This window comes from Brassica napus, chromosome C2 (genome assembly GCF_020379485.1).
Source record: "Brassica napus cultivar Da-Ae chromosome C2, Da-Ae, whole genome shotgun sequence".
In the NCBI taxonomy this organism is placed as follows: Eukaryota; Viridiplantae; Streptophyta; class Magnoliopsida; order Brassicales; family Brassicaceae; genus Brassica; species Brassica napus.
In genome coordinates this window covers 49,873,008-49,885,194 of record NC_063445.1, presented here as the reverse complement: position 1 = coordinate 49,885,194, position 12,187 = coordinate 49,873,008, and the positions used below count along the sequence as shown (strand labels likewise).

Below are 12,187 nucleotides of genomic sequence, written 5' to 3'. Positions count from 1 at the left end.
AAAGGTGATTTCAAAACGGTGATTCCGATTCCGATTCCGGTTCCGAAGCGGGAAGCAGACGTCCAATGAAGCTTCCGTCAACCTAGTTGAAGATACAAAGAGGTCGGCTTTCCACGACGCCGTAGAAGACACCTGAACCAACAACCTCGAAAACGCCACCACCACCATAAGGAACCTACAAACAAGATGGTCCATAGGTAACCATGCCATCTCTCCTTCAATGTGTGCGACAAAACCCAACAAGTGGATCTGAAAGGGGAAAGACAAATCCACCATGGAAACCCTAAAGCCGACTACTACCGCCATAAATCACTCCCACCACCTCGTCATGGAACTAGAGACGATAACTTCACCACTGATGTCGAAAAACTTCGTAAGCGAACCATTAAACCTAAGTAAAACTCTGAAACCAGAGCCAAAAACATGCTAGAGAAAAAGTGATGAATGAGGGGCAGTAAGGAAAAGACGAAGCGAAGAAAATTTGATGTAAATACTAGAGAGAGAAGATCCAGCTTTTAAATGTTATACCACACTGCAAACTAAACTTTTGGTTATTAGTTTTTTTTTTTTTTGACAACTGTTATTGGTTATGTTTATCTGTTACAGATTGTATAAAGTTATCTGTAACATGATTTTATATATAACAAAAATAATATTAATTATGGTTGTAGATGCTGATATAAATTATAAAATAAGAAATGCCGGGCACGTCACGGAGCTATGCTTGTGCCTTTTCTGGCTTGGCCTATGTGACTGGACACTCATACTCAATTAAAATGCATTTAATCATTTTCCATGAGAATGGTTCGTGAACCTATTTTATCTGATACTGAAAGGTTAATCGTAAACAAAATGCCTTGCACCACTCAGATGAATACAGACTATAGCTTCTCTCACGTAAAAGTAGCCAGTTAAAATAATCAATCATGGAAAGTTGTTTCAAATAACATAAGTTATATCATATATACTTTTCTCATTTTTTGTGTTTCGAAAAATGATTTGATTCTTGTTAATAAATAGATGAGTAATTTGAATCGATTAGATGTGGTGTGGTGATGATCATTAAGGATAATGGGCCCGGCGTGATTCATGGTGCGAAGATTGTGTACTTGATTTGCTTTAGCTACTCACGTGATGTGTTGTACAATTCTACGTGTTCTTTGTTTTCACTCATTTATCACATCGACACAACAAAATATATTCAACAAAAAAAATTTGGATTTCAAAATAAAATTTGAAAAAATTCAAATATTGAATATAGTTAACTTGCGAATTTAGATTTGACTGTGAGTTTTTATTATTAATTAAAATATTTATTTATATTTATATGTCCAAAAAATAAATGTATAATTTTTATTTATTTTTAAATGAATTTTTCTTTGCACATTTTTTTTTTTTTTTTGTCGACAACATTACAGACTCATATAGACTCTGTAAACCACACCGGGAGATATTGGTCCATGTGAACGACGAAAGACGGCTGTTTTCTGACACTGCGTGCTAGATTATCCGTCTTTTTATTTTGCGTCCTTGGTACATGTATTATCTCTGAACGTGTAAAACTCTCTTTCAGATTCTTGATATCTTCCAAATAACTTGCAAAAGCTGGCCATTCTTCTGGTTCCGAAACCATCTTCACCAATTGAGAACAATCCGTTGCAAACGTAACCTGAAATTGTCTTAAGTTCTTCATACATTCCATTGCCCATAGTAACGCCTCGAACTCTGCATGCAGAGGAGATAGAGACGCTCTTACGTTCCTAGCTCCCATCAGACCCGCAAATCCAATTAAAATACTGAACCAGCCTTGGCCAGAGAACATATCTCCCTCTTTCCATGATCCATCCGTAAAGCACCATCTGCCGGGAATCGACGGAGGAAACGTAACCTGAGTCTCCGCTCCCATCTTCTGATCTTTCAGTAACTGTGCCTCAGCCCAGAGTGTTGATTCCATCTCAGCCAATTTAAGAGTATCCCTAGGATCTATCTCCAGATTACTAAAAACCTTATTATTTCTTCCTTTCCAAATGTACCAAAGTATCCAAGCAAATTGATGATCTTCCATCGGTGGAGCGACTCTCCAGAATAGATGATCCATATTTGTAAATAAAGAGTCTGTCGGAAAAATAGCTCGATTTGTTGGAATCTTTGACAGAGCCCACACCTGAATAGTTGGAGGGCACTCAAAAAACACATGGTTAATCGATTCCTCCTCTGCTCCACATCTTGCACAGCATATCTCCCCTTGCATCCCTCGTGCCTGCAAATTCTTCTTGACTGCTATACATCCTGAGATCAATTACCAAAGAAAATGTTTTATCTTTGGTGGGCACTGTATTTTCCAACAAAAAGCCTTTAGAACATCAACCGTATGACCAATGAATAACGGTATTCTCTCCCTATCCGGGTAAATTCTCTCCACTTGATATCCTGATTTAACCGAAAAGTTTCCATTATTTGTGAAATGCCATCCATCACTATCTGCCATCTGGTGTCTACTCAAAGGTATACTTTCTATGATTTTCACATCCTGTGGATCCACCAAAGTCCAAAGAACCTGCGAATTCCATCTTCGCGAAGTGGAATCAATAAGGGAGTCCACTGTAAGGTCGGGAAACAAATTGTGTTGATTTTTATTGGCTGGTCTCGGGCGAGTGGTTGGGAGCCACGGGTCATTCCATACTGATATATAAGATCCTGTTCCCACCCTTTTGATTAGTCCTTTGCTTACCAGAGATCTAGCAGAGACAATACTCCTCCAGCCGTATGACGGAGAGTATGATAGAACCGGTTCAAGTGGTGAGGCATTCCTAAAATACCTACCCTTAAAAACCCGGGAAAAAAACGTGTGTGGCTTTTCTATTAGCCTCCATAACTGCTTACCAAGCATTGCTGTATTGAAATCGGTTATATCCTTAAAACCTAATCCCCCTTCTTCCTTGCTGACACATACCTTATCCCAAGATTTCCAATGTAGTCCTCTTGTACTACCTCCAGGACTCCACCAAAATTTGGCTACTGCACTCGTTAATTTTTTTGCGGTGGCCTTAGGTAATCGGTAACAAGACATCGTATGGTTCGGCAATGCCGTAATCACTGATTTGATGATCACCTCCTTTCCTCCTTTTGTGAAAAATTTAAAAGTCCATCCATTTACCCTATTATATAAGCGATCCTGAACAAAACCAAAAATTTGAACCTTAGAAACGCCAAGATTTTCCGGTAATCCTAAATAAGATCCCATTCCTCCCAAATTTTGTATTCCCAAGACATCTCTTAACTCCTGTCTCATCGATTCTTCAATCTTATGTCCAAATTGAATTGAGGACTTCTCAAAATTTATCAGCTGACCAGAGACCACCTCATATTCCTTTAAAATCTTGAGAATAGTAAGACATTCTTCCCTTTGAGCTTTACAGAAGAACAAACTATCATCCGCAAAAAACAGATGGGAAATCGATGGACATGCTCTGGCAACCTTAATTCCTGTTAACTTCTTCTCTCTCTCCGCCTTCCGAATATTTGCACTCAGAGCCTCAGTACATAAAATAAATAAGTAAGGAGATAACGGATCTCCTTGCCGTAACCCTCTATGTGGCACAATGAGCCCTTTTGGAAGACCATTTAGAAAAATCCTATATTGAACCGACGATATACACTCCATCATTAATTTAATCCAATGTTGGTGGAAGCCCATCTTCTGCAGTAATGCCTTAATGAATTCCCATTCAATCCTATCATAAGCTTTACTCATATCTGTTTTAACCGCCATATATTTTCCTTGACATGCTTTGTTAGTCCGTAATCCATGAAACATTTCCTGAGCGATAAGAATATTGTCAGAGATCAAGCGCCCTGCCACAAATGCCGATTGAGTCTCTGAGACCAAAGAAGGTAAGTAGACTTTCAACCTCTGACATAAAACCTTAGAAATTATTTTATATCCAACATTACATAAACTAATTGGCCGTAATTCCGTCATCCTCGTAGGTCTTTCTGTCTTTGGAATCATACAGATATGTGTAATATTTAACCTTGGATCCATTTCCCCCGATATCAGAAAATTATTCACCATTTCCACCAGATCACCCTTAATAAGATGCCACGAATGTTGAAAGAAAAGAGCTGTCATGCCATCAGGCCCTGGTGCCTTCTCCGGATGCATCATAAATAAAGCCTCTCTCACCTCTTCCTCAGTCGCCAGCCTCAATAGCCACTGATTCATTTGAGCCGTAATCCCCGGTGTTATCTCTGATAGAAAATTATCAAACTCTGATGGAGCAGTGGTAGTAAATAGCTCTGCGAAGTAATCAACTGCTACTTTTTCCACCCCATTATCGTCCGTAATCCAATTTCCAGCTGCATCATGAAGTCCAACAATCCTATTACGCACTCTCCGTTGTTTAGTTAGAGCATGGTAGTATTTCGTATTGAGATCCCCTGATGAATACCACATGTTCCTACTTTTCTGATGCCAATACTCCTCTTCATCCTGATATGCCTCTTGCAACTTTCTGGAAACTTCCAATATCTCCTCCTGAGACCTGGTATCATCGTTCTGAACCTCCTCGAGAGCCTTTTGTAGATCCGCAATTTTGTCCTTTCCAAAAGGAGGATTATTTTTCCTCCATCTGGAAATTGCATGGCGACAATTACTAATCTTTTCCACTAATCCATTTCCGCTATCCTCATTATTTTCCGACCAACCCATCGTAATTGATTCCATTAGGCCTTCCTAACCAAGCCATCGCTTATCAAATCGAAATTGGCCTCTTTTTCTAACAATCTTATCTTCCAAGTAAGCCACCAATGGACGATGATCCGATGCCACCATATTCAGATATTCAGTATGGGAACATGGGAATAGCGTGTGCCACTCCTCATTCGCTAGTGCTCGGTCTAATCGGCATCTTACCGTCACTGCCCCTTTTCCTTTTCCTCGTCGTCCTCGCCATGACAATTTATTTCCTTTTGCAGGAAACTCCAGTAAACCAGTGTTCCTAATCATGTTATTAAAAGGAACAAATGATGCAGCACTCCTCAGAGAGCCCCCCTCCTTTTCATGGTTTCCTGTAATCTCATTTAGATCCCCAATAATAAACCAAGGTTCCGATCTCGACAATCCATATCTAGTCAAACGTTCCCACACCTGCTCCCTCATGGTTTCCTTTTTCTTTGCACAATTTGTTGTGTGTTCTTTAGGTTATAATATATTTATTCAAGAGATTCGTCTTATAGTATTTTATTGTTTATTGATCTGCTATATTAATCCAGATCTATTTTCTCAGAAATACCCTCAATCAAAAATATGTGTTTATAATAGTTTTTATCAATAAAAATAGAAATATTTATTGACGCATAATCTAATTCCATCATGTAAGGCTCTAAAACTTCAAGCCGAATTAAAACTAATACATATTTAGTTAGTTTCAAAACCCTAGCCGTCAAGAGAAAATAAAGATTTTTCTAATTTCAAACCGATGGATAGAGGCTTCTATAGCTTCGTCATCTGCTTGTTTAATTCGTTTTACTTTTTTTTTTTATTTGATTTGATTTACTTCTAGTTACTTAGTTTGTTTGATTGCCAATTATTTTAAATCTGACAAAAATTTTGATTGATCTTTTGTATGCTTCTTCCAATGGATTTAGAAAAACAAAAACTTCGGTTCAGTTGAACCGTTTAGAAAAGGTAATTGACAGATCTACTGCGGATGGTGGTGATGGGTCTTACCGGCTTCTATCATTGATGGTTCTTCACGTGATGGTGATAGAATTCTTGATGTAAACTATGGTTACTTCGTAAGACATCATCAAATTTTATGGAACGAAAATATTTTTGACTGTGTTATTATCAATAGAGCAGTATAAAGAATTGTCTTGTCTCGTCTCGGTGGCTCATACTGGAGCATTAAAAAGAGAGTGACAATAGTTCTCAATTCAGACTAGAGCGTGGTATTTTAGATTAATACGAAGGTTATCTTCCTTGAGATTCAATTATTCTAGAAGAAAATTATATAAAAAATATTTAGTCATCCATACGCAAAATAGATGTGTGTTAGTTTATTTTGGATCTCTACTAGTGTATCCCTTTTCTGCATTTGTCTTGCTAGTTTTCATTGTTCATAACTCTTTACCTAGAATGATTAATAATACAATCCAACGTTAAAAAAAAAACAGTTCATATATAACCTCTAAATATTGGAGAGCGGTTTCTGAAATTTTAAAAGAGAAATTGCGTTGTATAGCCTCCAAACAAACTATAATTCAATGTGTAACCAAAAGCCCTATATCACCTATACATCGTGCCTATTATACATGATATTGCCGTATTACCTCCACATGTAACCGATGAAGCCTCCAAAGGAAAATAAATTAATAATAATAACAGGGAAAAGTAACTCCTGGCACTAGGGCTGGGTAAAAAACCTGTAACCCGAAATCCGAACTGAATCTGAACCAAAAAACCCGATCCGTACCCGATCCGAAATGTAAAAATACCTCAATGGATCTTGTAGGGTGTTTTAAAACATATCCGAACCCGAAGTGTTATTAACCGAACCCGAATGGGTAACCCAAAAACCCAAAAAACATATCCAAAGAAACTGATCCGAATGTCAAATTAATATACAATATAAATATTTGAAACATAAATTATGTACTTCAAATATTCAATTTCATATTTATTTGGATATGATATCTAGCAATAAGTATTTGAAATTTAAATAAATACCTTAAATACTCCATTATATACAAAGAAGTATATATTTATTATGTTTTACTTTTAAATTTTAGATTTTACTTTGGATATATCCGAACCGATCCGATATAACCTGAATCCGAATGATATATGGTTACTACGGATATATCCGAACCGATCCGAAACCAAAGTGTTATATCCGAATCCGATCCATACCTGTAAATTTACTAGAATGGAGCCTAGGAGGTGTTACAAAATAGAACTGAAATCCAAAAAACCCGATCCAAACCCAAACGGGTACCCGAACGCCCAGACCTACCTGGCATTTTGAAAGTCACACACCCTTTTATATTTACTTTATCTTGATAACTTTGTATAATGTGAATAGTCATCTTCCCAGATTTGTACCACAGTCTCTATTTACGGCATTGCTTCACAAAGCCACCACTCGTTCAAACGATTATGCATGTGCCGTTGCTTACTATTCTCAGATTCTGAAATTAGCCGAGTATACAAACCAACTAACAGGGTCGGCATCACGAGTGAGAGGATACCCTACGAGTAACAAGCCATTTCTCCTACTTTAAGATTCAATTGAGTCAGAAGTTGTTTTTCTTTTTTGATGGTGTTCCCATGTGACATCTACTTGTTTAGTTTCTGTTTCTCGTGTTACTCAATTAGTACATAGTATAACTAGTTAAAATGTCTATAAGAATAGTACGTTGTTTCTATGTTATTTTATATAGAATAAAATCGCTTGTCATGTTCAGGAAATAACTTTTGGATTTTGAATATGTTTAAAAATGAGTTCGTCTATATGACATGCATTCACATAGAATAGGGAAACATACATTCTACACTATTCTATTGTGTTTTATAAATCATATATATCATTAAGTACTTGTATGGTTACCCATAGAACTTGTGTTACTATACTGTTTCACATAGAATGGATTCAATTTTCATACTTATATAGTGTTCTTTGGATTTTTTTTTTTGTAAATGGGGTCCCATACATTTTCTGCAATGTTTGTTCGTTACCTTCTCCCGAAAGTTGGTAACTGATAAGGACTTAAAACTCTGGTATTCGTGGAAAAGCCAATCCGGTATGCCGTACAAGTGACTGGTCTCAACTGCGATGAAATAGTTGCCTTCCATGGTGAAGAAAAAAGAAAGGTTTAGGGCGAGGGAAGGGAAGAGAAATGTTATTGTACTATTTAAGATATAGTCTACTTTATTCACATATTTCCATACTATTTATGAAATAGAACAGTTTGTCGTGCTCTTCAAATTCAACAGACTGAAAGATTTAGGGATACAAAAAATGTACATAATTGGTTTAAGAAAGTACTGGAGATTGGGTCCCATACATTTTTCGGTGTGACGTGACTGTCTTCTCCTCCTCAAGCTCGCCACCCATGTCTTCTCACCTCTTTTATGTTGTAATGTACTATTTGTTTTTTTTCTATTCTATTTGACGAACGTAAAATAAAAATGCTATTCTAAAGTACATACACATGAATTATGTTTTGTTGTTGTATCATTGATATGAATCTTGATTTATGTATATTGATTAAAACTAAACATTTACAAACTCGATATTAGCATTTAGTTAACCACACCATACAAGTATAAACTTCACACAAATTTCTATTATTCTATTTATAATGGTTATTTTACATTTAAAGTAGAATATTACAATGAATGATATATATTGTATAGTTTAATATTACATAATATAGTTTAATATTACATATTATTATGTATTTTTTAAGATTTTAAGATTTGGATTTAGGGTTTATATTTGAGTTTATGATTTAATAATTAGAATTTAAGGTTTAATATTTGGAAGGTGGGGGTTGAAGTTGGGATCAATATTAACTTCTTTCATGCAAGCATAGACACTTCATAATTTCACCAATATGTACTATTTAAGATTTTAAGATTTGGGTTTATGGTTTAGTATTTGGAAGGTGGGGTTTAAAAGTGAGGGATTGTGAGTGGGGTTACAATCTTATACTATTTTTGGTAATACGATATCATCAGCTCCATCACCTATACTATTTCGGTGATAAAAGTTGTCTTTCCCTTCATCATGCGCTCCACTAGAAGAATTTAGCAGTAAGTAATATACTCATGCTCGCTAATTTCTATTCCACCGGTTTCAAATGGAATAGTTTTGGGACTAAGTAGTCATATACTATGTCAGCGGTATGCAACAGCACATTCAAGAACTTTTAAATCAGTGTTTGTGCTTTTCGGTTGGTTTCAAGCACAATCAATGGATTCTCAGACATCCCAAACTCGTTCCAGTCATCATCTAAGTTAAAACCATATGCTCCGTTAGACTAGTTACAATGGGGATGTTGAATCAGTTTTTCAACAGTTTAATAGCTACACTGAGGTAGTTGAAAAACCAAAAAAATCTTGAGATGGATTCATTGCATTTGAAAGTATTCAACATGTTGAATACTCACAAGTGGGATCCATCTTGTTATTTTTAATTTATAGTGTCATCTTGAATCTTTAAAGTCATTTATCTTATAATAAATTATATATTTTGTAAAATAAATTATATGAAAATTCATCATTTTTTGTGGTTTATAAATAGAGATTTGGTTTATTTAATTTGGATACATAAAAATATTTTTTTTAATATTAGATAAAATTATGGGATATAATGTTGAATTTATTAAAGTAGAATAAAATTTGAAAAGTTATTGATGCAATAGGTGGAAGAAAGAGAAGGTGAGGTGGATTGATAAAATGTGTAAATTAAGGTGTTGAATATTTCCAACCAATGTACATAGTCTTACCGATAATATGTAATGCGGTAACTAAAAATGTTACGTGGATAGCTTCACGTGTCTTTATATGGTGAATAATTTCCACTAAATTTTTTCCATATATTTCTTTGTATACGTCATCATTTTTCTCCTTTGCTAAGTGGATACATGCTGATGAAAGGGGTATAACCAACTCATAAGTGCTGTAAATGGTAGTTTGTTAAATATGTAAAAATCAAAATTAGTATCATATACTTAATTTCTATTTACATTTTGGTTATTGAGCAAATTAACTTATTTTAAAACTAATATTACCAAAAAAAATAAATAAAACGATAAAAGTGTCAAAAATAATCAAAAAATAAAATAAGTAGCTTTGGACTGAAGCACATGTGTTGAACACACAGAGGGTAGCACAATCTGCAGAGGAAACAAACTTACCGTCAATTCTAGGAAGATGGTGTTTTGCATATTGTTCTTGGAAAGAAAATAAAGTTTTTTTCAGGCGAAGGGTGGCTACCCCAACAGAGGAGCCGCCCGCACGAAATATAAGGGCTAGTTTGTCTCCTCTTCACTCCGAGATTGAAGTTTTGCTTTGGGAAATGAAGTGTATGAAGAATTTGCGTCAGTTTCGAGTTACGTTTGCAACAGATTGTTCTCAGTTGGTAAAGATGGTTTCAGAACCGGATGAATGGCCTGCCTTTGCAAATTATTTGGAGGACATAAAGATCTTTCAAGGAAGTTTTATCAGTTCAGAGATCATTCATGTACCAAGAAAGAAGAATTTAAAGGCTGATATTCTAGTACGCAGTGCCTTAAAGTAATTATATTTCGTCGTTCACGTGGACGGCAGAGTTATTAGTTTTTTTTTTTTTTTTTATTTGGTAACTATTAGTTTGGTTTACGCTCAGAGTTTGAGTCTATAAAAGTCGGATGATAAAAAAAAAGAAAAAAATACAAATAGCGAGAGATCCGTGATGCCCAAAGGATTCGCTCTTACACGCGCAGATATTTGGGTCTGTAGTCACGCGCTTCTCTGGTTATCTTTTCATATCTTCTCTCTCTGTCTCCCACTATAAATCTTGTGTTTCCCTTCTTCCGATTCTACACACACATCTCATGCTAATTTCGATATTGCCACTGATTTCTAAACACACGTACCAACTAAACCGGAAATAAACCGTAACCAGTTAAAGCTATGAGCGATTTATTAGCTGAGACACTAACACGGAGTGACTCGGTTGCTAAGAAGCGAGTCAGACACGAGTTGGACGAGCTAGTTCTCGACTCGCCTGACGTGAAGCGGTTGAGAGACGATTTATTCGATGACTCGGGTCATGACTCAGAGATTCAAGATCTTGACTCGTTGATGAAAAGCTTCGAGGATGAGTTGTCGTCGACTACGACGGAGCAAGGATCCGGCGAGACTCTGCCGGATCTCGGTTACCTTTTCGAAGCTTCCGACGACGAGCTAGGTTTGCCTCCGCCACCACCGCCACCGTCTACGCTTCTTCATCCGTCGTCTGAAGAAACGGAGAAGACGGTTACGGAGTTGGTACGCGCGTCGTCGGAAGTCGACGTGTTAAGTGGATTTGAGGAGGATGTTACGGGTTTCGGAGCTTTCGATCTGGATGATGGGCTATTCGAATATTCCGATGTTTGTTTAGATTCCGGTGACATGTTTTCATGGCGGCCGGAAACTTTACCGGCGGAGTAAACAATATTCCCGAGTGTTTTTGACTTTTTGTTAAGCGAAACGGTGGCGTTTATGGAAAGCGTGTGGCCTTGCTTTGTTGGGTAATTGGGTTATTGTTTAATGATATAGGATCTGATCTCTATACGGTTTTGTAAGATTTTCAAGACCAGAGAAATCAAATGGTTAAGTGTAGTAAATTGTTTTAGATTAGTTTGTAAGAATCCATTTTCCTCACTTTGTTCCAGGATCCGTTCTGTTGATCTTGAATCATCTTCCTCCTTTGTTTGTGTTAAAATTAAAGTATTATCAAGAATGTAATTTCTAGTCGAATATTTTCTCTAATCATGGTTTTATTTTTCTATTCTCTCTACTAAAATATACTACGAAAGTAAGAACTTATAAGCTATAATGCCAAAAAACACTCTTTTACTACATAAACTAGATTCTAATCCACGCTAAGCGCGAAATTGTTTTACGTTAGAGAATTTTGATACTCAGAAATTAGGGTGTTTGAACTCCCATTTTACAATTTTAAAAATCTGTCATATGTTAGTCTAGTTTTCCTTTATTTTTACGACTTATGAAATCATCAACTTTAGTATTTTGTTTCTCAACAAAAATATGAAAGTTTGTATAAGATTTGCTTCAGATTACTATTATTATCGGTTTACTCATTAACATCATAAGATAATATATGATCCAAGTTATTAGAAACCATATTACTACTAATGTCTGTATATTCATGAGACTAAATGAAATCAACATGATGTAATACTTAAAAGTTAAATCTAATATAAAATTCAATTATATCTAAAATAAAATAAAAACCTATAAAACAATCTTGGAAACCATCATAAACTAACCAAAACCAGTTTATAGTTTGAAAAATAAGAAATCAAAACAATAGCAAACATGAGGACAAATACAGCTCATCCTAATGTAGTTTTCAGTATGCATCATTGTACTCTAGGTTGTTGAAAACAGGGTGTCAAAACTACATTCATAATT

The 12,187-nt window shown here is 35.8% G+C and overlaps 1 protein-coding gene across 1 annotated transcript; it reads left to right on the top strand.

Annotated features, from left to right (window-relative positions):
* The first annotated feature begins 10,537 nt into the window (after positions 1 to 10,537).
* Positions 10,538 to 11,540, top strand: BNAC02G35690D. Its single transcript, XM_013874141.3, has one exon. The coding sequence runs from the start codon at positions 10,682 to 10,684 to the stop codon at positions 11,198 to 11,200; it is 519 nt and encodes a 172-aa protein (XP_013729595.1). The 5' UTR covers positions 10,538 to 10,681; the 3' UTR covers positions 11,201 to 11,540.
* The last annotated feature ends 647 nt before the right edge of the window (positions 11,541 to 12,187 follow it).

Excerpts from the sequence above, each read along its gene's own strand:
- BNAC02G35690D (XM_013874141.3), top strand. The coding sequence starts at position 10,682 with ATGAGCGATTTATTAGCTGAGACACTAACACGGAGTGACTCGGTTGCT.